Genomic DNA, 27923 nt, shown 5'->3' with positions numbered 1-27923 from the left:
CAGCCCTTGCCTAGGTGTGGTTGTTACAACCAATGACTTTGACTTCACACAGTGAGAAAAACACTGGCCTCTCTGAAGCCTTTTTCACTCACCACTCATGGGCCCACCATATAAACAATCTCAGACCCCCAGAGTGACCTTTCAGAATCCCTACTAGGAAGCCAAAACAACACTGGCAAGAACAGGCCCTGCTGCCTCCTCTAGGGCACTCCTTGCCCCCCAAATATCTGCAGATCCTAGGCGACAAGTAGAGAGGTGGCGGGCTGGGCTTATCATCGACAGATGCCACCCCAAAACTGCGCCTGCCACCTCCCTCCTCTCCTCGGCTGTGGCCGGGCCTCTGAAATAATTAGCAATTCTGCTCGACAAAACACTGGCCCGATGGGATAATAAACTCCAACATCTGTCAGAAGAGCGAGCTCCTATGGAATTGCCAAGAGAAACATTTTTCTCCTCATTCAATTCACATTTAAATCGAAAACAACCCCTCCAAGTCTGCGCCAGGCCGACGGCACGGGGCTCCGGGAGCCCACAAGCTGTTCCTGGGTCTGCAAAGAGGCTCGGACGAGTGGTGATCACTCACTCAAATTAACAAATCATTTTATTTAGAAATGAAGAGAATTTGTAAGTGACGGATGGCTTGAGAGCCACTGAAGAAGAGAGGCAGCCAGCCATCGGCCCTGCTGCCACACTGGGGGGCAGCCCTGGGTGTCCACCACCCCTTCTGGCCCCTGGCAGAAAGGCCTCTTCGGGAGCTCCAGTCATGGGAACCAGCACTCCCCATTGTCACAACTGCCCTATGTGGTAACAGGCAGGAATCACGTTGCTATTTTGTAGTGGGAAACCGAGGCTCAGTGAAATGCCTAAGACCCCAGTAGTTCCTGCTGGCCTGAGAAGAACACAGGCCCCTGTGTGACAGAGCCTAGGCAGGGCTCACTCTGCTCCCCACCCCTCCAAAAAAAACTACAAAACAACACTCAGACTCCTGGGCCTGCAATTCCATTTCTGGGCTGGTGGGGGTGCTGTGCAGAGAGGTCTGGGTCATGTGTGAGTCCAGGGTGCAATCCTTGCTTTATCCACTATAACTATATTCTTTGTTTTTACAACTGCACTCTTGAGACAGGAGCCCTAGAGACTTGAGTTCTGGGTCTAGGGCCCAGCTTTACTGTCTATACAATGTAAGATGTAGACCTGGATTGCCAAGGGCCTTCCCAGCTCTGAGGGCCTCTGAAGGCTGGATATCCAGTACTGACAAATGAGCCCCAGTCCTGGCCATGGATCTCCCTGGGGTTCTGATGGTGTCCTGTGTGCCTCCATAAGGTTTCCTCTTGAGGGTTTCCCAAATGCCAATATGTCTCCCATCACACCCCTCCTCAGAGTCTCCCAGGACCTACACGCCCTCATCAAAGACGTCCCTGCTCTGTCACATGATTTCCCCAACAGGCTGTGCCCAGCTCTTGGGAACTCTTTGCTGCATAAATGAATGACTGAAGAAATGTCTGGCTGCACAGACACTCAAATGCATGAGACAGGGGCTCGATTAAGTGTCTGATTATCATGACAATCTCATACCTCCATGCTTTTGCACAGAACATTCTCTCTGCCTGGAATGTCATTCCCCTCCCTGCTCTGCCTGCACAATTGTTTCCTGCTTCTTAACGTCCAGCTTAGTTGGACTCTGTGCTGAGCTTCTTCCTGCTTAGCCTCTCACAGCTGTGGTTACCACCTAGGCACCAGGCTATTTTAAAGGCTGGCCACCCTGGACCAGGTTCTCTTGAGGTCACAGTAGGGTCTGAGGGCTTGGCCTCCCTCTGAGAGTTTTCCAGTTGGGGATGTCAGGAGCCGCTGAAATTGAGGAATAGCATTGGAGGGAAGAGGGGGTTGTGGCAGGCCTGTAGGACAAAAGACAGAGACAGAGGGATGGGGAGAAGAGGACAGACTCCCAGGAAGACAGATGGTCAGAGATGGGAGTGTTGGGAGTGGTGGTAAGGCCTGGTGGAGGGTTTCATTGCTTCTGTAGGCCACTGTCCTGCACGAGGCTCAGGGAAAATGCTTCTTCTCAAATTGTAACTGTGAGCTCGGATGCTCCACTGGGGGCTTCAGGGAGTCCCTGCCCAGGAGAGAGCAGACAGGAATAGGGTGCCCTGAAAACAGCATGCCTCTGTCCTGGACTCCACTGGCTCTCAAGGGAGCATTGGGAGGCCACGACACTAGCTGTGGGGCTGTGTCATACTTAGATGGGATCCGTGGAGACTTGGGCTCAAGCTGGAGCCATCCAGCGCTCTCTGCCCTTTGCCTTTCTGCACCTCAATTTGCCAGTCTGTAAAACAGAGCCATCCTCCACTAGGTGTGGTGGTGCGGAAGGGATGGAGGGATGAGAGAGTTATGACAAGGGGTTCCCACACAGGAATGGTCATGTGCAGGGGTGTCTACCCGGGACACACAGATGCACACATGTGCGCATGCACAGGCCGGGCTGCACACATACATGGGAATCACCTGCAGGTATGTGTGCCTGTCTATCTGTAGCCACTAGTGTGGGTGCATGGGCTTGGGTGTGCTGCTTTGGCTGCAGAGCAGGAGATGGGATGGAAGCACATGGGTTTTACACATATACGTGTCTGTGGGTGCCTGAAGCATGCCCACATGCGTACCTGTGAGATGGGCCATGTTGGGCAGCAGCAACCTTGAGGTAGGAGAGCTCTTCCCACCCTTCCCACCCCCAGCTCTTCAGACTCTTCCAGCGCACACCCTGCGTATCACACGTACACCCATGCATGCAGGCCCTATCACGGAGGGCCCTGGCCTGCCCCTAGGCCATACACACAGGCATGCATATCCATCAAGCACCAGCCCTGACATGCATATGGGGTACATCCCAGCCATATTGGCAGCCTCCCACAAACAGAGACATACTCCACTTGTGTTTTGGTCTCAGGTAGGCTCCATCACCATTGTTGAGAACTCTAAATGGCAGTTGGGGTTCTCTTTTTTCTGACATGAGCAGCTGCCTAGGGTGGTCTGGCACTGGGCAGCCCAGGAAGATCCAGCACTGCCTGCTGAGCTGACCCTGCATCTCCTACCACCTGCTTGGAAGCAGCGCTCTGTGCACAGGTGGGTGTCTGCAATCTATGGGAGGCTCCTGTTGACTCTGGTTCCTGGCAGGAGCTGGGTTGGGCTGTGGGAGGGAGACCCCATAGATGCTCAGGAAGTGGTGTGCCAGGTCGGGAGACTGGGCTTGGTCTTGAGCCGCTGCGGCCCTCCTCAGCTCTGAGATGTGTGTTTGGGTGCCAATACCCACTCCTTGCCTTCCTGATGTGACTGTCTTCTGACACCCCTCTGAAACCCCATTATGCATCTTCACATCACTTGTTTACCCTCTGCCTCCCATCTGGACCACAAGGTCCCAGAAAGCAGGACCAGGTCTGCTTCTGTCACTGTGGAGTCCTCAAACAACCAGCCTGACATTCGGTATATACCTGGGAAATGAATGGATAGGTGGAAGCTGACATGATAGGTCCAGGGAGCATGGAGATGTGCTGTAGTGGGAGGAAGAGTCCCCCAGCCCTGCCTATATCAGCTTTGGAAATCACTTGGCCCCATGGAAGAGTGAGCCAGGAGGAGAGGGCAGTGCCATGAGAGGCAGGACTGTACTTCTGCTCCTATGAGTCAGAAGAGGCTGCCCCCTCTGTCTTGAGGGGAATGCACAGGCTCCTCCCCTATGATCACTGCCAGTGACATCCCTAGAGCTACAAAGCATCTGCAGTGAGTGTGGGCACTACCTTGGGGGCTGGGCCACAACACAGGACCTGGCAAGCAGTAGGTGCTCAATATATGCTGTATAATGAATATCCCTACTTACTCAAGAGGCTGCCAGGGCTTCCAGTACCTGCAGTCTAAATCCCTGTGCTTGGGGTTCAAGGCCTCCCACTGCCATTTCTACCTTCTTGGCCGTGCACTGCTTCCAACTCAAGCCACCCCCTGCCCTTGACCCCTTCATACATTTGTGCTAGGGTTCTGTCTGGCCTGCCCCTCCTCCTGGCCAATTCCTTGGCCAAATCCTGTCTCAGTCCACCGGACTCTGTGGGGATGTCTTCCCGAGTGCTTCTAGGGCCAGCCAGGGCAGCCTCTGGGTCTGTGGAGCAGGACACACACAGTGTGTCAGGAGGGGTGCTAAGGGTAGCCCAGGAAGAGGGGGGTGGGGGGACCTCTGTTCCAGCCCCTCAGGGCCGATGTCCCCATTGCATCCCCTTCTCTGAACCATTGCAATGCTTCCATGAGGACTAGCAGTGTCCTCTGTCCACTGCTGTGGGCTGGACAGGGAGAACAAAGCACAGAATAAGGCGCTGGGTCCCTGGAGGCATGGGCTCTGCTGGCAACGTCTCTGCTCTTTCCCTGGGCTCAGGCCTGCCTGGGGTCTTGAGTCCTGAGCCTTTGGGGGCTTGGTCCTTGGGGGTGGGAGAGGTGCAATCTGTGCTGGGGGCATTGTAGGATAGGACAAGGATGAGTCTGAGTTTGTGGGGGGCTTCCTGGGCTGTGCCTGGACACCTTCAGATGGAGTCCTTCAGCCTGGAGAGGAAGGGAGGAAGAGATGGGAACACAGGGAGGTGGCGACTCAGTCCCTGTCTCCTGGTCTAGGGAGGGCTTTATGGGCAATGGGCAAGGAAGTATAAGCCAAAATTCCCTAGAGGTGGAACCAAGGCTTAAGATTTAGCAAGAAAAATCATGGTCTGACATTAAGGAAGAACTTCCAGACATTTGGTGGGCTCCAGCTCTGGAAAAGGAATCTGACGACACAGGGGCATTTCCCTCCAGAGTGAGGGATAGGCTAACATACCACTGTTTGCGGGAAGGGGAGTGGGCCAGCCTCCCTCCAGCCCCATGATTAGAGAAGCTGTTCTGGTTTCCTGGGATCAAGGACCTGTGTCCAGCATTCCTGGGGCCACAGTCTTGTGACCTGACCTTGTGCCCCTAAGCTGAGCTGGGAGTTCTGTATATGAAGTGTCTATGACCTAGCTGGTGACCTCGGGCCTCTGACACCAACCCTGGGAACACTTCTCCAACCTGTGATCGACAGACTCAGGAGTGACCCCGAGGCCACTGGAGCAGACAACACTTTCATGAAAAAGCAGGAGCCCCTTCCACTCAGTGGTAATCTTGAGTGATTGCACAGGGCACGGTAGGAGTGTGTGAAGGCCCTCAGCAGCTGGCACCATTCCTAAAATCTGGCCATGGCACCCAGGGCTGGAGCCCTGAGATGCCTCCTTCGATAGCCAGGAAGCCAGGGAGGGTGATACAGGGCAGGGGGCAGCCGGCTGCCTCCTCCAGGCCAGGCCCTGGCTCCCTTGGGTCCCTTGCAGAGACTCAGGAAGGACTGACCTCCACTTCTTGCCCGCCATCCCCTTCCCCCCATCTCTCCTTCTAAGAGGAAAATCACAAGGAAGCAAACCTTGGGGGGAGAAAGGAGAATGTTTTTAATTAAAAGTTTAAGAGAATTCACGTCCTGAGGGAGTCGAAGCAAGAGAAGGCGGGGAGACAGTGGGGGCAAGGGGGAGGGTCGAGGGAAAAAGTAGGCCACGCCAGCTGAGGGCTGGAGCCCGATCCTTCCAGCTGCCCAGGCCCATGGCTGCAGCCAGCTCTGAGCCTTGAGGCCGGGGTAGCTCTGGTCTCCCATCTGGGGAATGGGTGGGGGAGATGGGGGCAGGGGCAGAGGCTGGGCAGCGATGGCTGGATCAGAGCAGCACCAAGCTCTGAGGCTTAATAAACAGCTCAAAGTCCAGCGCTGTTCCTTCTGCTCGGCATCACTGCTGGAGGCAGATGTTCCTGGTGCCCCCCGCTGGAGCTGTCTGCTTGGTCAGGGCCTTGGCCCTGGTCACCTGTGACCCTCCTGGGTGGCTCCATACATGCTCTGTCCTTAGTCACAGTCCCAAGCAGCCCTCACCTCACAGCTAGACCAGACCCTGGTTGGGGCAGGGGGTGGATGATTTGGGGGTTCAGGGTAGCCTAACTGCTGTGGCACTTTGTCCAATGGGTGGGGGTGGCAGACAAGTGATAATGAGGACCACTGGGATTCCTATAAACCAAGTACTGGCTGCACCCTGGCTCAGGCCATCCACACATGGCCATGCATGCCGGGCAGAGGCTTCTGCATTCTGCCCCCTTACCCCCAGCCTGTCTGCCATACACATGCCTACATAAGGGGCAACTCCACTTAGTAGCTTATTAGTCTGAGTCCAACTTGGGCCTGAGCCATCCCTGCATGTGAGCATGTGAGCAGGTGTGCAGAGGGTGCAGAGGTGCTCCTGAGCAGGGCTTGGTCAGCCTTGCTCCACCCCTTCCTCCTGACGGAGGGAGGGCATGGATACCTTCAGCCCACTGGCCTCCATCTGCTCACTAGGCCCTGGTGCCAGGATGTGTGTTAAGGGGGCCAGTGCATGTATCAGAGTGTGGGGGGTGGTGGTGCCCAGGACTGATGTAAGGTAGACTCATCCCCAGTAATCTTCCTCGACCCCATCCCCGCCTACCCTTTCCTGGGAAAAGGAAAAGGCGGGGGGAAATAAGACAGATGCAATATTTTGCAAAATGAGCTAATTACACGGCAGTCACACAAGGAGATGAGATTAGCAGAATATTTCATAAAAGGAGGCACAGGTATGCATGTGGGGGGTGGGGAAAGGTCACTGCTCTCCCTGGGAAATTGTGGGGCCCAGTACTTCTGCCTGGGCCACGGGGAGCCAGGGCCGCAGCCCTGTCACTCAGGCCACAGTCACGTAGGTCTGTCCTGGGCCACGTGACAGCTACAACCACAGGGAAATAGGTGTGTGCAGACACACGAGGAACACATGCTCATGTCTAGACACCCCCATGGGATACTGCACACATATGCCCAGGAGAAAGAAGAATGGCCACGCTCTCTCCGACCTCCCCCATAGCCTCTCCCTTGCAAGCTCGTGTCTGGGGGTTAGGGCTGCACTTGGGGTAAAGGTCCCATGCATGAGCTTCTAAGACGGAGGACAGTGCAGCTGCAGCTGCCACCAACCGGGCTGTCACTGCTGTTAGCAGAGCACGGTAGGTCCATTGCTCTGTTTAAATGCCCATTACTCATCTGCTGGCCCCTGGAGTCAGGACACTCCCACCCGAGGGGTGTGGGGACACTTTGGCCCAGGCTGCTCCTCCTTACCGCATGGTGCCTACTCTCCAGTTCTTTAGCCCTTGGTACTCTGGGTGCACAGGAAGATGCTCTGGGACCCCCAAAGCCCACATCTAAAAACCAGCCCCCAGCAGAGCTCTGAGGCCCCCAGTGACCAGAGTCAAAGATCCAAGATGCAAGCTCAGAAGACCCTCAAGCCCCTCGGAACTCTGGGTGGGAATGTATACTGATGCTAAGCTTGCGCAGGGACTGAGATGTGAATGGGTCTGGTGGAAGGCCACATGTCCCACCCCCTGAGACTGCGAGCACTGGCATCACTGCTGCACACCAGCCTCACTTGGTGGCCCTCTGGGGGGCGGTCAGCAAACACCTGGGGAAGGAAGGTGGGGGCAGGCAGGCATGCTGCCTACTTGCTGACAATCCCCATTGACTCCTGGGGGTTCAGCTTGTCACTCCACAGCCTATCCCATCTAAGACCCCCTGTCCCCAGAAGCGCCATCTTCCCCCACCCCGCAACCCCAACCCAGAACTTGGAGGGTTCTCCAGCAACCACGCTGGACTCTGCCTGACCCCCACTCCTACTTGTAGGACCCCTCCATGCTCTTCTCTTTCTCAGAATGTTCTTCCCCACCTTGAGAGGCAAAGCCCCTCCTTCCCTCCAGCCTCAGCCTCAGCACTACTTCACTGTGCTTCCACATAACTGGGACCCGTTGATGAAAGTTCAAGGTGAGGTCAAGTGACAGGATCTTCCCTGAGGTCCAAGTCCCTGTCCTGTAACAGTGATGACCTCATAGCACACATGTGTCTAAGAGCCAGCCAGGTCTCAGCTCAGACAAAACACTTGGCAATCCTGCCAGGTGGACTCTTCTCAATCCCCTGCCCTGACCCTGTCTCAATGCTTGTCTATCCATCTGTTCACTTCCCTGACTGCTGCTGGATCCAACGACTAGGAACACGGTTGGGGGTGGGGGGTGGGAGGGTGAGGGGTGGAGCTGGGCCTGGGGAGGGATTCAGCATACGGAGTGGGGAAGCCCTAAACTTGGCCTTCAGATGCCTGAAGGCTGTCTCTGCCAGGAAGCTCCCGAGTGATGCCAAGGGGAGACTGTACTGGTCCCTCTGAGTCCTGCTCTCTGCCTGGGGCTGCCCTAGCTGGCTCCCCATATCTGCCCAGCCTAGGCCCAGCAGTCCTGTGGGTGAATAGGTGGGTCGTAGGTGGGGAGCTGCCCACTTGTCCACAAACCCCAATCACCCAGGGAGGGGATGAACCCAAGGCACCTGGGCAGCTGGCAGATAGGCCCTCATACCCTCGGCTCCAGCTGGTGTTGACACAGCAAACATGCTGCAACTCCCATTCGCCGAGGCACAGAGTGGGCAAACACAGGAAGGCTGGAACAAAGGGCCTGACAACCGTGACCAGCCTCTCAAACAAGGAACCCAAGTCCTGTGCCAGGAGGCAGGAAATATTAAGCAGCTTGGATAGTGTGGTCCACAGAAGTGGAAGCTAGGGACAGGCTCTTGATGAGGCATCCAGAGCAGGGCAAGCTGGCACAAAGATGGAAGGCCCAGGGTTGGTCCCATTCTGGGCACAGGCCAGTCTTGTCCACGGGGCCTATCCCATGTGTATCCATTCTTGAATCAGCATCACCAAGGCCTGGGCATAAACTCTGATGAGGCCACACTTGTTGTTCCTATTGTACAAGTAGGGAAACTGAGGCTCAGAGAAAGTGAAATTGCCAAGGGCTTGGTGTGCTTCTCAGGTACAGAGTGGGGGCTGCAACACAGCAATGGTTGAAGTCCCTGATTCTTGGCCACCTTCTGCTCTGGGCCTGGTCATGCATATCATGAGCCATACTTGCATTTTTCTGTGGGACTCATGGCCTGAGTTTCTTTTGGGGGCAGCACGAGGTCTGGACTGTGCAGGTTGTGGTCACTAGGCCAGTAGACTCCAAGGAATGGTGACTGCACTGGGCACAGCCATGCACACCTCTGCTTCAAGACATGCCTCACTGCATTATGCACATGCTCTGCAGAGCCAAACCACCGAGCAAGACCCTCCATCACCACATGCATGCAAACGCTCCAGTATGAAGACATGCATGTGCTCTCCCTCTGGTCTGTACACTGCCGTGCCACTGACTTGGAGCCCATACCTCTGTCTGGCTACATCTCCAGCAGCCTCCACCCCAACCTCAGGTCCCCTAGGCCTGGTCAGTATCCATGGGCTTACCATCCTGGCTCTACACTTTGTGGCATGGGTCACAACACTGTCACCTCCAGCAGACTGCACTCCTTGAGGGAGGGGCCCCATAGGTCTATTCCCTCATCTCTGTACCTGGTAACCTAGTATGGTGTTTGTATACAACAGGTGCTCAGCACTCAGTAAACAGAGGCTGAAGGAGGCAAAGGGCACCTGAGGTACCTGGTATCTCATGACACAATGAGCCAGGGTCAACTGACCTCTTCCAGGAAAACCTTAGGGGACTCTGTTCCCAGGGTCACCATGGCACCAGGAGCTAGCCCAGCCCTCCGGTGTGTCTGGAAAGACTAATGAGGGACCACACCTGTGCTGGGTCCAAGGGACCAGGCCCTCCCTGCTGGCAGCCCCAGGAGTTGGCTCACTTCTCCCGAGGTACTTGCTGTCAGAGTTGAGGCATTGGTCCCTACGTATTTTAAGCCATAGAAAATGGGGTGACATAAGTAACTGGCCGCTCCCAGGGCCGCTGAAATGTGAAAGGGCCATGCTTACAGATGTGCAGCTACCACCCCAGAAGTCAGGTGGTGAGGCCTGCCCCCTGCTTCTGTCACCTCTCCATCCCCTGTCCCCTCCAGTAGAAACAGTGATGCACAGGCTGTACCTGCCCGGCTTCTTTTCAGCCCACCACACTCCAGCAGCCTCAGCCTAACTCACTTCTGCTCATTCTGTCAAGCCAGGGCTTGATGCCTTCCTTCTTCCCTTTCTCCACTTTTGGATATTTCACCAGCTTAAGTGCCACCACCTCCAGGCTGTCTCCTTAGACTTGCCCCTCCCATGTCAGCTGTTCTGCACACCAGGACCTCTTAGTTTGTTTGTCTCCTCGAAGGCTGGGGTCCTACAGGATGGGGACTAGCTGGGCCACTGGCTTGCCCTGCCTTAGATGCACTCTCCCCTCCCCCAGCCCTTGTACACGAGGATTTCAGAACAAAGGGCCAGAAGCTATTAAAACTCAATTAAGTTTCTCACTTCTCTGATCCTGATTTAGACTGGTTTTGTCCCTGTGGCACTTGCAGGCCCGTTTCCTTCCACACTCCAGCATCTGCCCTCACGTGGCCAGCTAGGACCCCCCAAGGAGGTGGGCAGAAGCTGGAGAGGATCCTCCCTCGGTGCAGGCTTCTCTGGGGGAGTGGAATCCAGTGTGTCTCCATCTGGTCGGCCCCCCACCCCCATGACCTGATTCCCCCTCCTGTGGGGGTCAGGGTGCAGACATACTGAGAACTTAGGGCAATGGTTCTCAGACCCTTCTTTGTGATCTGACCTCTGACCGGCAGAGCCTCAACTTTTCCCTCCCCGACCTGGGGCTTCCTCCCCATCCTTGGGAGCTCTGGGCAGGTACACAGGCTCAGGAGCCAGGGTGAGCGGGGGAAATCACGACCCTGCTTTAGCCAGGTAGTAGCCAGGGCTGGCACTGCCTCTGCGCCTGTCTTCTCATCTGTAAAATGGCAATTCTGCTCTATAGTGAGTGGAGACTGGCTCCACACCCAGGGTCAGGCTGCGGGCAGTGGGAAAGTCTGCTGAATGAGTGTGCAAGTCAATCACAGGGAGGCTGAGCAGAGCTCTGGGGATGCACCTGGCATCAGGAGCAGGGCCACGGGCAGGCAAGGCTGGCACCCCATCTTGGAGGGAGATCTGGGCCTGGGTGCCTCAGCTAAGCTGTCTCCTCCTGTCTCCACAGGAGGTAATCCATGCTGGTCGGGCAAACAGGATGTGGAGCTTCCTGGCCTGACACATGGCTCTTCAGTTTCCTCTGACCTGCAGCCACTCGGGAGAACTCAGCAGGAGGGCAAGTGAGTGTAAGGCTGACCCACCAGGTTCTGGGGACCTCAGGGGTTGCACCCCAGGCCCCCTGCCCCTTTGGCTAGCAGATGCTGGGGAATGAGCACAGCTCTTCTGACCCTTCTTGATGCCCCCTTACCTTGTAGGAGGAGCCAGGAGAGGCATAATCCCATGGATCGAAAAGCCCGGCCCAAACACACAGCTCAGCCTTTCCTGAGGCCTGACAGGCCCATCCAGGCCGACATCTGGCCACCACCAGCTGGGGTGGGTAGGAGAAGAGGAGGAATGATATTTCCCCTGAGGATCCTGTGGCCACATCCTACTTGCACGGTCTCCCTCTTCCCAGGAGGCCAGCTGAGCCAGGAAGCCTCCAAGGGCGCTGTGGCTTCTTGGCCACCCGGTGGGGACGCAGACAGGGGAGGCAGCCTGCCTTCGCCCAAGGCTCACCTTCCCTCCCGCCCACATTCAGGCGTCCCCCTCAGAGGAGCTCCCTCGGAGCCCTGTTCCTGAGTGGTCACTCTCCCCCACCGCATGCTGCCTGGCCTCCCCTGAATGCTCACCACCGCCCGGGGCCCCGCCCTCGTCTCCTCCCTGGCCGGCTCCCTCACTGCCTTCCTCAGTTAGGTGGGGGGCCCCGAGGGTTCCCACACAAGGAGCCCATTCACTCATTCAGCATTCCCCCCATCTCTGGGGGCCCCAGGTGGCTCCTCTGGGTGGCACTGGCACCTTGCCAGGAAGTAGCAGCGCTGTTTGGGTGAGGGGAGAATAATGAGCTATAAACGCCGCAATCAGGGAGAACCGGCTGCGCAGGCCCCTGGCGCCCACGCGTGCGCCTAATTGGCTCCACGTGTCTGCGGCTCCTTTCGAGAGCGGGAAAGTGGAAGGGTCAAGATCTCTTAATGTTCATAATGAAGGGGAGGCAGAAGCCACCGCTGGCCCCACATAAACACCTTTTAATTGCGCCAAGAAGGGTGGGCGGGGGCAGCGCATGCTATAGAGTCCCCCGCTTGTCTGTCTCCCCTTACCGGGCCTTGTAGAGCTTTCCCAGGCTGGAGTCAGATCCCAGCAGCTGACCTCTAGCCAGAAGGCAGAGCCACGGCCCTTGCACCTGTTCTACTTCTACGAATATTCCCGGGCCAAGCCTCCTCCAGGCCTTTCCTTGCAGGGCTGATCTACTCGTCGGACACCCAGCAATCAGTGCACCACACTGATTGCACCTAGGTCTGAACCAGTTTCCAGCTGTCCCGTGCCAAATTTCCCCTTGCTGCCTCCTTCAGGCAGCCCTAAGCTCACTTTTACCCTCTTAAACTGAAGGAACCTTCTTCCTGCTGGGGCTGGTCCAGTCCATCTGTACCTCTCTGAGGTCCCCATGTCCCCTGCTTACTGAGCTTCTATTCATCATGGCTGCATCTCTCCCATTAGACCAGTGGTTCTCAACTGGGGGCCGGGAGGGCGGGGGCTTTGCCCCTAGGGGACATTTGGCAAGATTTGGACATATTTTTCCGTTGTTACAGCTGGGGGAGTGGTGTACTGCTGGCATCTAGTGGGTAGAGGGCAAGGATACTGCTCAGCATCCTGCAAGGCACAGAGCAGCCCCCACAACAAAGAATTCTCCTGATCAAAATGTCAGTAGTGCCGACACCCTGCCTTCAATGAAGCCTTAGAAAGAAAGCAGCCAGTAAGCAGGAGCTAGAGCTAAGTGGAATGAGCTCTCTCCTGAAAGGGGGTGGTCTGCTCCACAGCTCAGGGGGCGTCCTCGGCCCCCTCCCTGGCTCATTCCTCTTGTTCCTCTGAGCACCCAGCCCAGAGCCGGGTTCCTGAACAGACCTGGCCACACTGCCAACAATGCATCAGTTTAATTGGGTTAAGTGGCCATTAGCAGCAAAAGCAGGGCGGCTGTGTGCAGAAGGGTTTTTAATTTTACTCTTTAAATGATGCTCGCTCTCCAGAGAGGCGAGGGTGGGAGGGTGGGAACGCTGCCCACTGGAGCCCCCGGATCCAGGGCTGCAGCTGTACCACCCCCTGTTCTATGTATCTGGGCTTCACCGGGCTGGGCTGGGAGGGGTGCTCAGTCTCCACTGCCCAAGCTCTGTGGGGGCAGAGACTTGCCCAAGGTCACTAGGTCATCCCAGAGAAAGGCCCCTTCAGAAGAAACTAGAGCCCCACCTCTTGCTCCCTCAGCCCTGCCTCCCTGAAGACAGTGAATGTCATGTGGCCTCCAGCAATAGTACAGAGCGGGTCAGCACTAGGAGGCAATCTGTGGGTTCTGAAACCCAAGTGCCCAGGTCTAAAGCCTGAATTTGGTGTGAGACCTGGGGTCAGTGGCTTAACCTTCTCTGGGGTTCAATTTCCTCAAATGTAGATGGGAATGAGATCCCCTTGGCTTGTAGAGAGAATCTGGAGCAAGCGATCTGGAGTGTTCTGGCTCATGGCACTTGCTCTGGCACTTGGCAGGTCCCAAGAAAGAGGCCAATAATCACGGAAGGGAATTATTTCTGCCCATTTTAGGGGAAACATTCTGACCTCTGAATCTACACAGAATCATCTGTGGAGCACTGGAAAATATTGAAGCCTAAGTCTACCCCTGGAGAATCTGATGTATCTGGTTTGGGTTGGGGCATGGGCATCATGCTTTAAAAGCTCCTCAAGTGACTCCAATGTTGGAGCAGATTTTAAAACACCACATGAAGACAAAGGTACAAAAGCATGGAACCTGGAAAGGTCTTGGCCTGGGAACAGTGGGAGGTACCTGAGGTGGAGCATGGGGAACATGGCATGGCAGGAAGGGCAGAGCTAAGGACCAAGGTATCTACCTGGATCCTCAGGCAGGCCTCTCCACTACCTCTGGCTTGTCTGAAGTTGGAGGTAAGGAGGTCCCCCTTAGAGCAGGTTTCTAGAAACATTAATGTCCCATTCTCTGGAAACCAATACAATGAAGCCACAATGCCCAGGGCCTCACCCCCAAGAGGAGGCTGGAGCCCCCTGCGCTGGGGTTACTCCTCACCTTACCAAGCCTGTGTCTCCTCCTGTGGCCCTTTCTCTAAGCCACATAGCAGAGGTGCCAGGGATGGTGTTGAAGGTGGTACAACCCTTGGGGATGCTTTTTTCTTTGTGGCCTTTATAAATGATGGCTCCTGGAGCTGAGACCAGAAGTACTGCAGGGATGGTCTCATGTACCTATTTTACAGAAGAGAGACTAAGGCCTGGGATAGGACTGAGTGCTCTATGAGGGCAGGCACAGGGCCTGTCCTGCCCCTTGCCCCTGTCCCCCCGACACCGCCTGGCACACAGGAGGCCACTAGTGACTGTGGATGACTCAGTGGAGAAAGAAATACAACCAAGTGGAAATGATTTTTCTGAGAGTGGCGTTGTGTGTCAGGGGCCCCGCAGGGAGTCCAACAGTGTCCTGATTTGGGTCCATCTCTGCCTCAATGTGTTGTAAGAACTCAGGTACCTCCTTCCCTCCTCCTGGGACTCAAGACCCTTAGAAAGTGGGCCCTGCTCAGAGGACCCCTCTCCCTGGGTAGTATAAGTCACAGGACAGCGCCCCTCCCTGTGTCCAAAGCTGAGGCCCCAGCAGGTTTCCTGGACTTGGGAAGGCTGGTTGCCTGTGTCACAAGGCCCCTGACCTGGCCTGTCCCTGCCTGACTCTTGGCCCCGTAAATCACCTTGTGCAGCTTGGAGAAATTCGTAACAAGCATCTGATTGTCCCTGATTAGATGAGACAATGAACTTCCGTCCTGCATTGCTCAGATCCCTCTTTGCAAGCCCCCAATTAAAATTCCAGACCAGAGCAAGAGGATTTAAATTGGATTACTGGATGGGGTCCAGGGAGAGAGGAACAATGGAGTGGGGGGTGAGGGGTCCAGGCCCCCACATCCTTGCCTCCATATGCACTCAGGCTGCAAACAAATGTGGGAAAGGAGAGAAGGGCCAGAACTTGATTAAAAGCAAATTTAAAACATAATTAAGACCGAAGCTCATCCTGAACAATTAGGACCGTGGCAAGGGAAGGATGGTTGTCCTCTGCTTCCTCTGGGGACATGGACAGAAGCATCTCATGGGCATAGAGCCAGAGGCACTGCAGCAGGAAGGAGTGGGCCAGCAGAGCACTGGGAAGGTAAGGGCTGTGGGTTCTGTGTGTACCTTGGGACTCATGTACGGAGTCAAGGACCTGGCTTAGCATCAGATTGACCTGGGTGTATATCCTGGCCTGATGCATGGCATGTCCAAGTCTCAGCATACCTCCCCTATGTGAAGTGGCCCTCCCCCACAGGGTGATTGTGAGAGTGGCCTGTGGCACATACGCACATGGTGAGAACCCAATTGGTGAGTCCCCTTTCCCATTATTCTGCTATTGAAAATAATTCGTATTTGGTGCCAACTGTGGACCAGGCCATGGGCTAGGCTGTAGATGCAGTGGGGAGGGAAGAGCCATCTGCCCTGCCTCATGGGGTTGGGGACAGCATGTGGGGTACAGAGAGAGGGTTGGGATCAGGACCCAGGCGTTGGGCTCTCCCCTCCCTACCAAGCTCTCAAGGTTGATTGTTTAGGAGTGGGGAGAGGAATTGGGGGAGGGCCCCCAGCCCTGTAATGCCCAGAGAGGATGGGCAGGGGGGCTGGGCCCTGGCCTCTATGTGTGCTTGGCAGGCCAGGCACCTGTCATCACCAGTAGTACTCAGCACCCCTCACTGAGGTGACAGTCCCAAAGCTGGGGTCGGCAGCAGGCCTTAAGGCCCAAAGGATGCCTCTTCCCAAATTCATCAGAAGGTTTCAACACAAATTCAGGGCTGGTGGTCTGTACTTTGTAAACTGGAGCAAAGCAACAAAGTAGTGAGCAAATGAGGAGTCTGGAATGAATGGGACAGAGAGAGACCCAGAGAGAAGAGAAAGGAGGGAAGAGCATCCAGGTCAGGCCCAGTCTTGGGAAAAGCAAGGAGAAGACATGATGTGCTGGGTGGATGGGGCAGTAGAATGTTTCTCACAATCAGAGGAGACACTCTTGGATTCCCCCTCCAGGGACTGCTGTTCCAGCCAAAGGCTGGGCTTTACCTCCTTCCCATGGCACTACCTTTCTCCAGTCATCTCCCCACCTGTGACCCCAGGAGATCCTGAAAGTCAGGCTGGGTTGGAGGCTGAGCCCAGTTCCAGGTCGTTTAGATCCACACTGGGTGGGAGGCTGTCAGGGTCCACCTCCTCTGGGCCTCTAGTCCCAGGATGCCAACCTCTCCCTATCCTGATTCTAGGTCACATGGGATGGGCAAGGGACCCCAGGGGGAGAGCAGGGCTCAGGTCCTGGGGAAGTGGATCCTAGTTCTCTCCTGGGCCTGGATGTGGGGGGTGTTTGGGCCAGGTCACTGCTCTGATTTGACTCAGCCAGGCCCCTGGCCTGAGCCTGGGTATGGCTGTGTGGATTTGCTCATCCTTTTTTGTCACTAGTTTTACTGAGACACAATTCACATACTACAAAATTTGCCCACATAAAGTATATATTTCAGTGTTGTTTTTTTTAAAGCATATTCAGATTTGTGCAACCATCACCACAATCTAATTTTAGAATATTTTCATCACCCCCAAAAGGAACCCTGTACCCATTAGCAGACACTTCTTATCCCCCCTCCCCTTCCACCCTCTCTTCTAGCCCTAGGCAACCACTAATGTACTTTCCATTTCTATGGATTTGCCTATTCTGGACATTTCACAGAAATGGCATCCCACAATAGGTGGTCTTTTGTGGCTACCTTCTTTTGCTTAGTAGAATGTTTTCAAGTTATCGAGGTTGTCATGTGTATCACTACTTAATTCCTTTCGACTGGACTCCTCTTTCTGGCACTGGCTAGGGCTGGGGCAATGGCAGCTGTGCCTCTGATCTGGGGGCAGCTTGGACACCCTCCCTCATTTATTATACAACCCATGGCAACCCATATGCCCCAGGGCACCTTGCAGCTCCAGAATCCCCTCCCCACCCGTACTCCCTGGGATGGGTGGAGAATGAGGGGTCTGCTGGCTTTGTCCAACTGATCAGGGCAGCCTAGCAGGTTCTGTCAATCTGCAGAACTATAGCTCCTTGGAGCTGATAGGCACAACCTCTCCAAGATTAGAGGGGGAAACTGCACTCAGAGGGAGGCAGAGAAACATTCAAGGTCATGGGCAGAGCAGAGGCTCTGACCTCTAGCATCACATGGTTCCAGCATTCTCTATGCGGGCATTCTGGGCCACTCCATACTCCCTCCCCATCAGAGCTGCAGCCCACCCTCCCAGCCATCAACAGGTGTTCCCCCAGGGCACACTTATAGTACAGAGGAATCAGAGGACTCTAAGACTGCTCGGACCCCACCTTCATGCCCATGGAAGGCCCCCGAGACCCCAGATCAGCCTCATGGAGCTTCCTCCTGATAAAACCACCTGCTCCTGCCAGACCTGCCCATATCCAGGTGGGCACAGGATGGCCAGTGACAGCCCAGCCTGAATTTAGAGGGCCAGGAAGGCCATGTGTTCACACCAGGTGGGGACATCATCTGTGCACGGCAGCGCTACCCCACCTGGCCCTCCCTTAGCCCACACAATGGCACCTACCTTCAGGGCCCGCACCTTCCTGTCCAGCAGGCTCTCAATGTCTCCTGCCACCTTTTCCACCAACTTCTGAGGCTCGTTCTCCTGCACCTCAAACAGATTCCGGTTGTCCTTGTAGATCTAGAAGGAAGCAGGAGCCAGGGGTGAAGCCAGGGTGGTCCCACAGTCTTATGCCACAACCCCCTGCATATCCTCTTTGCCCAGTACGGTCCAGCCCTTGGCCCTGCCCCAACTCTGGCTCTGGCCATGGAGAGAGTATGGATGTCTGGGGCTTGGGCCCGGTGCCCTCCTGAACATGAAAGATGGCTATAGTCATAGATTCCACAGCTGGCCCTGGCTGTGGCTGATGGGATGGGGCTGTCACTGCCTTCTCTGGACTCAGGATTCCTCTTTCACAGGTGCATGAGCAATACCCCCCTGCTGACTTCAGAGCAGCTGAGAGCAGTAGAGGCAGAAGGGTGGGCTGGCAAGGAGGCAGGGTGGGTGTGTGGGGGAGACAGAACCACTAAGCACACATTGCATACCACATGCCGGCTGACATGAAGACACTGTCATACTTACACTACGCACACCTACACACGCATCAGAAACCCAGAGCCACCCCTCCCCGAGGACTCAGGCATCTGTACCCCTTTTTGCTGGTGCTGCCCCAGGGCACTTACAGAAACTGTAGGGCTCCTCTGTCATTCAGGGCACAGAATAAGGGGGCAGGGACCCAGGAAAAAGGTAGGTGGGGAAGACAAATCTGCCTCCCTCTCCTCCTTGGGGACTGGGTCTGTGCACACATGCACATGGATGTGGAAAGCTGACAGTTTGCATCTGCATGTATGAGTGTGTTATGGCTCAACACACATCCATCTGTGTGCACGTGCCTGTGTGCTGGGGGTGGGGTTAGAGCCCCTAGATGAAGCCTGGGGCTTCTATGTGAGTCACAGAAGCAAATTCAGTGAGCCTATTTGTTCCAGGCCAGGGTCTTGGGTGTGTGCACATGTGTGAGTGTGTGCATGTGCATGAATATGTGTGTGTGCGTCGTACACCCCTGCATGTGTCCATCCAGATGACCCCAGGAGGTCTGTTCCCCAAGCTGACTCTTTCCCAGAGGTCACGTGCCACTACTGAACTGCCACCACTGGGCCGTGCCATCGGGCTGTGCAGAAACAGAGGGATGTAGAGAACGAAGAGGTGATGAGGAGATAAGGAGGTGGGAGAGGCAGCTGATGAGAGACAGACAGGCAGGCAAGATAAGGTCAGGAGAGTGACAGCGAGACGTGGGGGAGATAAGGCCTCCAGCAGCTGATGGGGGAGGAAGTAGGGGGCTGGGTGCTAGAGCCTGGGCCCTGCTGTCCAGGCAGCACCCAGCAGCCCAAGGGTTAAAGTGCCACACAAAGCCAGCTCAGGCAGTCTCCTCCTCCTGCCGCCCCCCCCATCCCTCCTGGCTTCTCTTTTTGTCCTTCTCTTAGAACAAAATAATTTGTGGTGAATTCACTCCTTCCCACAGAGCAGTGGCGATTAGAGGGTGAGGCGTGAGGCCTGGACGCAGGGCAGGGAGGATGGGGACCTCAAGTGGGTACCACGGCCAGTCTGCTCCCTGGGCTCCTTAGGGCAGAGGCCCCCAGATGAGAGGCAGTGATGGGGACAGAGGTCAAGGAGGGGTCTGAGCCCAGTGGCGGAGGCGGGGGTCACAGGGAAATATGGGGACCTTGGAGCCTAGGGCCCACTGTTGGGGGAAACTGAGGCTCAGACACAAGAAAGGACAGGTCAAAGCCACATGACTCTGAGTGGCAAAGCCAGGTCCTCCATCCTCCCAGACCTCTCCTTCCCAGGTTTCAGGACTCTCAAGATTGATTGATTGTTTGATTCAGATCACAGGTAGGAGGGGCAGAAGGAGAAAGAGAATCTCAAGCCAAATCCGTGATTCCTGGTGCCCTGAGGGCAGAGCTCTACAGGGGGGGGAGGCGGGGAGGGGGGGGCTGGATCTCAAGAGCTGAGATCAGGGCCTGAGATCACAACCTAAGCAGAAACCAAGAGTAGGTCGCTTAACCACCTGTGCCCTCCAGGCGCCCCCCAGGTTTTAGGACTTTAAAAATACACACTTTTCTAATCATGGGCCACCGCCCCAGGCACTCCTTGAGCCTCATCTCAGCCACACTGGCCAAGCGCACCCTTGGTCCACTTGCACCAGCAGGGGGCGCAGCTGCCTGGCTTCTTAGGGCAGGGAATGAAGTTCCCACACCAGACTCCTGTCAAGGTCATTCTCAGGTGTCCCAAACAGGGTTGCCCATAGCAGTGGCTGCCTCCTGACAACTCTCCTCCAGGAGCTGGGGAGTTCCTCTCCATTGGGTCCAGGGTATCCCTTGCAGCCTGGCATGGTGACTGGGCCAGGGCTCTGGGGCCACAGAGGGAATGGGTCTCCAGGTGGCAGGGTCATACCCCAGGGCTCTGAAAGGTGGCATAAGGGCTTGAAAGCAGGCACTCTGTCAAGAGTCACCTCTGAACCTCAGTGTCTGATTTATTAAATGAGAGAGCAGCTGTCCCCACTTTGCCGGCTGATGGAGGCCTGCAAAGAACCTATGCTATTGTCACTACTGCTATTGCTGAGGATCACCAGAATTCTGCAGAAGGAATCACAGTCCCTCTCTGCCTCCACTCTGCTAGATCTGTACACTAAGGATCTGAAGTCACTGGCTCTCATTCCTGGGCAGACAGCCTCGGTCTCTTGGGGTTGGCCCACTTCCAGCCCCACCCTCTCCCAGGCCTCCCTGGTAGCCCCTCTCCAGCCATCCTGTCTTTGTCTCCAACACCTCAGGCTGGGCCCTGGAAGTGACAACAGGGGGACCTGGACACAGGGACGCCACTGATACAGCATAGCAAGGACAGCTCGCTTCTAACTCTCCCAAAGTACTGGGCCTGTGTGTAATGGACCCTTGGCAAATGCATATGCCCGATTCCATGTTCAAGAGCAGAGCTCTGAGACCAGCTAGACCTCAAGCTGACTCTTGTATTTCTGCTTGCAGCTGAACTACCCCTTGGAGCCTGGGGCTGCATCTGCCACGCTTCCTTCCTGTCCCAAGAACCCTCTATGACACCCTCCTGCTCAACTCTGGTGGCAGCCCATGGACCTGGCATGCCCCTGCAGGCTTCTGGGTCCCCAGCCCATCCTGATGCCCACTACCACACTTTTGCTCATGCTGTCCCTGCTTCTTTTCCATCCTTCCCTGCCTAAATCCTTCCTAGAGCAAGGGCTAGAAGGAATTTCTGGGGAGATGAGAGCTGAATCCTAGAACTGCAGGGGCTGGTCAAGCTACCAGCCAACGCTGTCCCCCAATCCTAAGAGTCCCTGAGGTGAAACAGCCCTTGTTTCCTCTATCTCAAGTGCCTCACCCCTCTCAACATTCCCCTGGACCTGTTCCACTTGCTCCTGTCCCCTGCGATAGGCCCTGAGCTGAGCCCTGTGTCCCAGGGAGATCTGAATGATAGAGTTCAGCAGATGGTCCCACCCTGGGAGATAGGTCATCTCTCCATTGATGCTGTCTGAGGAGGTGCTTTCTATCTACAGGCCCAGGAGAGAACCTGGGAGAGCCAGGGCAGACAGCATGCCCAGGGCTGGCTCCCCTTGAGCCCCAGCCTCTAGCCCTGGTCTCTGGGGCCAGCTCGGATGCAACAGACAGGCCAGGGTGCACCAGTGCAGGGCCTCAGCAACCACAGCAGGACTGCATGCCTGCTGGTGTCCTTGGCCCAGCAAGCTAATTGGAAAAACCCAGCAGCTCCCACAGTAGCACAGCCTCCAAGGTCTCCACCTCTACACAGGCAGGCGGATTGAGGAAAGAGATGGGGGCCAGCAGGTCTACAGGTTGTCACAGTTTCACACTAGCAGTTATGGGGAAGGAGGAGGCAGGGGCTCCATCCCATAGAGATGGTGAATGGTAGTGGGACAGGGCAGCAGACTAGCAGACAAGCTGGCTGGAGCCCGGTGAGCATGTAGGGGTGGGGTAGGGGGAACAGGGAGAACAGGGGTGGCTGAGACCCCAAGGGACAATAATTCAGAAGGCAGCTTGCAGCCTCTTGTTCCCAGGAGTTCCTGGCTCCCCTCCCTTGTACCAGATACCTATGGCCTCCTCCCCAGAAGGGCACCTCCCCCCATCGGTCCCTCCATCTCTCCCCTCATCTCCTCACTTCCTTCCTTGCCCAACCCCCCGCCCCCGGCCCTGTGCTGGCCCCAACCCCAACCCTCTCTCAGTTCTAGTGATTCTTTAGTTAAGCAGCATTTCTGGCCAGCCTTTCAGCCTAGGGATTTCCAGGGCCGGTGGAGGCTAAGGCCTCCTCAGGGGGTCCAGAGCCTCCGCCATGGCCCCTGCTTCTCTGGGTGGCTCCACATAAAGAGGTGAACCTATAGGACACTTTGAAGAACAGCGACCTTGGACAGGAGGCACAGGGACATGCACAGGGGCAGATGGAGCCAGCCTCAGCCCCACAGCTCCCAACAGTCCTAAGAGTGGGGTCGAGTTCTGAGGAACCTGGAAACAGAGAAAGCCACTGCAGGAGACAACAGGCCTCAGGACAAGGGACCCGGACAGGCCCCTGTCAGACCAGAGAGGACTCTGCAAAGTCTCAGAAAGCCAGCAGCAGTGGGGCCTAGCCCTGAGCCAGCACTCGACCTACCTGGGGAGAGGAGGAAGGTGTGGGGAAAGGAGAGGAAAAGGAAGGTGAGGAGGGGAAGCAGAGAAGGGCGAAGTTGCAAGGAGGATGGAGGCCCTGGAAATGCCCCTATGCAGAGTGTTTTCACACTCGACCTCACCGATCTTGAACAACCCAAAGAGGGACACTTCTGATCACGTCTGTTCAGCAGACAGGACACTGGAGGCCAGAGAGTTTAAGTTATGCAGTAGAACTCAGATTCAAAGGGGATCTGTTTGACGGAAGCCCCTGTTTCAAGTCATACTCATTCTCATACTTGAAGGTGAGGTACAAGGTGAGGTGGAGGGGCACCAGGGATGGGGGGGCCTGGGGGGCAGACCTGGGTCACAGCAGGCGAGCCGGCCTGGAGGGGAGGACCAGCAGAATCAGCCTCATCAACTAACCAACCACCCAGCCCGGGGAGTGAAAACAGACGCAGACGCATGTGAGGCTCCTCTCTGCAGCGAAGGTGAACGGGTCCTAATCTCTGGAAAATTAAATCAGAAAGAAAATGGAACGAGGAAGATTTGACACAGGCTGGGCCCTGCTGCTGGCTGTGTCCTCAAAGGCTCAGGCTCGGCTGGGTGTTCGGCTACCTGAGGGGCCCCAGCATCCTGGCTCCCCCCCCATGTTACTGGGGAGGGTGCAGGCTGGACTGGGGATGTGGAGCCCCACAATACAACCCCCAGGGATGTGTGTTCTGCAACCCCCTCCTCCCCTCCCCCTGCCAGTCACGTCTTGGTGTCCTGTCCCTGGTCTTGCAAGGAGCAGCCAGTGGGGGTCCTGACTGCCCAGCCCTCATGCCAACAGCCCCCTGGAGGGAGAACAGGGAGCAGACCAGAGATGGTGGGCTAGACCCCACAGGGCAAGCACTGGAAAGGCCACAGGGGCTGGGACTGGGGCCAGCTGCTGGAATGGGGTGCACCTGTGCCAGGGATCAGGAGAGTCTTGGGTGGGAGGACAGGGGTCTTGCGGTAGTTTAATGATCCTGATCTGGGCCAAGAGGTGGGGGAGACAGGTGATGACTGATCAGGGACCCCAGCCTGTCAAGGCAAAGCTGGGCTCTGGGCTTCTGCCCTTCTGTCAGGCTGGTGCCCATTTCCTGCCTTTGTGGGGAAGATCGAGGGTACTGACATAGCTGCTAATCACCCTTGAAGACCATAGGATCGAGGGAATAGTCAGATACCCTGTGGTCCCCTCCCATGGAGAGCACTCAGGACAGATCCAGGACAGGCTGCGGCTCCTGGGCTTTCCCTTCACCCAAACCCTGAGCTCCACAGCTCAGCTCCTGATGGGATAATGGGGACTGCCCCACTGTGGGTGCAGAAAAACCCTAACCCAGCTGCTCAGGAGACACACCAGGCCCTGGTCTATGTATGTGTGTGACCGACAGCTCCCCAGGGCCAGTTGTAGCCCCTCCCTTGCCTACCTAGTACAGGACTTACAGTAAAGCAAGGGCCAGGGAGCCTCAGAGCACATAGTCAGTGCACAGGCAGGGATTAGGTGCCACTCACTTGCATGTTCACCAGCTGCTGATATTCACCTGCTGACATGGTAGTTCTCATGTGGCCATGCCACACCGCCACCGTTCTGTGGTGGGCTGGGTCCATAGTTAGCTGTAGATGGTGTCATGCCATTAGCAGGGCTTGCACATTGTGATGCTCGCTGTTACATGATTAACATTCATACTGAATAGGGATTTCCTGGAATGAACCCTCCGTTTAGAGGAAGTCGCAGACACCACCCAGGCCTTTACAATGCAGCCCTGTGTGAGCTACAGTGGAGAACACAAGGCAGTGTGGGGGGAGCAGGGAGGAGGGCTCCTGGTGTGGCTTCTAGGAGCGGGTCAGACATGGCCCTCCTGGGTCAGTGGCCTATTAATTGCTCCACTTCCTCCCCACCCCTGCCCCCAAATCCTTACATTTCCATTGGGCCATGCCATATTCATGCCACAGGCTCTGGGGCCCTCTTGAGCCCAGGGCAGCAGAAATGGACCAGATCTTGTCCCTGCCTTCCTGGGACTCACCATCCAGAGGGGAGAGATGTCCCTTCAGACTGCTAAGAGTAGAGGGGTGGCAGAGGGGAGAGGTATGCAAGAGACACGGGAAATGGAGCTGGCCTGCTTGGGTACAGCCGCCCTGGAGGGAGCTGCCCAGGAAAAGACTGGGATGGTTTTACAGGGGAGAGTCTGCAAGGCTCAAGTGGGAGTCTGCCAGACTTGGGGGTGGCTGGGGGCTAAGAGACCGGGCAAGAGTAATTGTAGGTGCAGAGGCTGGGAGAAGGAAAGTCAGTGGACTCTGCAGCAGCAGGAGCACAGGGGCTTGTGAAGGGCAGAAGGGAAGTGGGGGGCTGGGTGGGGGGACAGATTCTGAGCAGATAGGGAGGTGGATACCCAGGTGGCTAAGTGGAGGGAGAGTGTGGCCTGGATTATAAGGTAAGCCGGCCCTGGTGGCTCAGTGACCCCTTGGCCCCCAAGAGGCAGCTGCTAGGAGCTCTCACCAGCAGATTTCCCTTCGAAAAACTCACAGGGGCACAAAGCCCCCACCGCCACCCCCAGCAACGCCTCCCTGTTTTTAAAGTTAAAGTTTAGTTGACTGTCATCCATTACCGCAATTAGTACATTATGTCTAATTATGCAATTAGTGTAAAAAGTGCACTTGCTGCTGAGAATGGGAAATTACGCTGCCTCGTTACGCTGTAAAATCCATGTCATAAAAAGGCTCAGTCTCTTGTTTTTCAAAAGACTCAAAACCCAACACAAAACAATAAACCAAATCCTCCCAGTTGAGCTAGGGCCAGTGTACGCGGCCCTCCCTGCACTTGCCCCCACACAGACCCCCACCTCCGGGAGGCCAGCTGTACATGCCCCAGGCTGAGGCCTGGGCCACCACAAGGATAGGCTGTTTGCGGGGCCCATTCCTGGGTGTGGCCCGTCTTCATACTCTAAAACAGATGTGAATTTCTAAGCTGACTTTAAAGCCATGGTAATCCTGATTATCCATCCATTATTCCAGACTTGACTTGGAACAAGGCTTCCCTGTTAAGGCCTATGTATTTCAGGTGAGAGCAGTCCTGGAGGGGCATGGCTCCACCCAGCTCTAAGTACAAGACTTTTCTCCAAGGTTCCTGAGGGCACAACTCTGAGGTTCCTGATGGCATCCGTGATGACAGGTGCATTTTCCAGATCAGGGGAATTGAAGGAACTTCCCCATGCTCCAGGCTCCCAAGCCCCGGGAACATTGCCTGGATAAATAGGGAGCTCTCCATCACAAGAAGCATACAAGCCTAGCCATCAGGGGTGTTGAGCAGGAATTCACTTATGGTCATTTTGCACAGGGCTGGTCTCCAGGCTGCCATTAGCAGCAGCATTCCCACGGCTGTGCGCCTGTGTGAAGCTTGTAGTCTGTGACTTTCTTCCCTAGGTTCCTGCTCCCTTGGTGGTCAAGCAAATAGTCTGCGGACAGGTAGGGGGTGAGAAAGGAATCTGACAGGGTAGGGGGTTGTCTAGCACCTCTGCTCTACCACAGAGGTGACAGTGCCAAATGGCCAAGTTCATGGGGGCTGGGAGAGCACACTTCAACGTCCCTGACTGCCTGTGTTAGCACTGGGCACCTGTATCTCAAGAGGGTGATGCAGTGCCACGGACACCCCTTCCCAGCCAGGAGTCTGCCCTGACCTCAGGGAGATGATGCACGAGCCTCCTAGGGCTGCCACTGCCGAGCTCAGACAAGGTGCTCACGGAGCAGAGAACCAGAAACATGGAGCCCCAACATCCCAGGGCCTGTGGGGCACCAGGGCCCCTGCCGCCACACCCACCTGTACCATACAGCCATTAGTCCTGGGTGTGCCCAGGTATCTGGGTGCTGGCCACATCCCAGTGGGAAGCATGCACTGGGAACGCGGCTGGACTGTGGGGATGCAAAGGGCCTGGATCTTATTAGAGGGACACCTGTTGCCCAAACACAAGGCTGATGGTTCCAGCCTCCAGGCCTCTATCTGCTCAGGTGCCCTTGAAGAGCAGGGGAGCATGCCACGCCTCAGCCACCTGGACACCAGAGGAGATTCTTAGGGCCCTGTCCTCCGGATTTGGTTCAGGATAGCATCAGGAGTGAGCGACTTGAGCCCGAGGTGAATGGAACTGCAGGCAGAGCTGGGGCCCCTGCTGGCTCCCAGCCCTGAGCCGGGAGCACCGGCTGTTGAGGCAGCTGGGAGGGAAGCTGTGCCCAGCACACCAGCCGGCACGGGGGAGTGCGAGTAAACACACCCGCGCTTCCCAACTCGTGTGGCTGGTGTGGGCGCCTGTGTTTATGGGAAACAGGTTGTTTGTGCCAGCGTCTGGGCCCCCATGCCACCCACCCTGGCTCAGCTCCCTCCGGCTGCCTCCCCACCCAGTGGGACCCGCCTTCCTTTTCCCAGGACTCCGCAGCCTCTCAGCTGCGGAGGGACAACAGTGACAGGTCCTACCCTTCAGGTGCTGAGACAGGGCTCAGCACTTTACCCAATGAGTCAGAATATTCCCCAAAGACAGGTATGGTTATGATCCCCGTTTTACAGCCAAAGAAACCAAGACTCTGGCAGCTGGAAAAATGGGCTGGACACTAGGCTGGGGGTGGAGGAGTCCATGATACTGGGTTTCTCAGTCTAGTCATCAGTTCCAGGTCCTAGGGCCTCCGAACCACCCCTACCCCCGAAAGCCTGGTCTGCCCTTTACCTGGGGCACCACTTCGAGGAGCCCTGGCCCAGCATGGCCTTAGATGTGTACCCTGCCCTCTGAGAGCAGGGCACACGGCCCGTTTCTCCCATACAACAGCCTAAGAAGAGAGACCTGGGGCCTGGTCACTGGTCTGCTATCTGGCCTTTTCAGGTCCTTCATCCTCTGACCTCCTACCTCTCATGGGCAAGAGTCCTGGCAGGGCAGGGTGCAGGGCTCTGGGAGTCAGTGTGGACAGCGGCTCCAGCAGACCCTTGGGAACCCAGGGAGGATTCTTCATCATTTCATGGCTTTAGCTATTATGGAGATCTCCTCTGTGCCTGTACCTTGGTCCAGAGTGGCAGAAACTTAGCCCCATAAAGACCCTCATGAAATAGGTTTGAGGCTGGCCAGAGGCAGTTTTGAAGGCGATGGGGCAAAGAACATAGCCTGCTTCCTTTGCCCACATCACCTCCATTCCACCCTCCCAGCAGGTTTGGCAATCCTCTTCAGGGTCTGGGATAGGTCTCTCAGGGACCCCAGAATGTCCAGAAACCAACCCTGTCCTGAGAGTCCCCGGGCAGGCTTCCTGGGGAGGGAGGTGGGTTCACCTGATTTTTCTTTATCCATCCCCCTCCCTGACCTGTGACAAGGACACCAGGAGGTGCTCAGCAGCTAGGCAGCTTCTGATCTCACAGACGAGGAAACTGAAGTGGCAAAAGAGCCAGAATTTGTCCAAAGGGGAGCCCTTCCTGCTCCTGAGTCCTCTCCACTTGTAGCCAAGAATGGCTAAGAAGCTGTGGCCC

At 56.1% G+C, this 27923-nt stretch overlaps 1 protein-coding gene across 6 annotated transcripts in view; it reads right to left on the bottom strand.

Annotated features, from left to right (window-relative positions):
• Positions 1-27923, bottom strand: part of CACNA2D2 (calcium voltage-gated channel auxiliary subunit alpha2delta 2) — a 138902-nt gene that overhangs the window by 49676 nt on the left and 61303 nt on the right. For all 6 annotated transcript variants that reach the window (XM_072720948.1, XM_072720949.1, XM_072720950.1 and 3 more), the window contains exon 3: positions 17757-17873. In XM_072720948.1, coding sequence (XP_072577049.1) covers positions 17757-17873 — 117 coding nt within the window. The remainder of the gene's footprint in view (positions 1-17756; positions 17874-27923) is intronic.

Source organism: Vulpes vulpes, chromosome 9 (genome assembly GCF_048418805.1).
Source record: "Vulpes vulpes isolate BD-2025 chromosome 9, VulVul3, whole genome shotgun sequence".
Taxonomy (NCBI): Eukaryota; Metazoa; Chordata; class Mammalia; order Carnivora; family Canidae; genus Vulpes; species Vulpes vulpes.
This window is presented reverse-complemented; position numbering and strand designations above follow the sequence as displayed.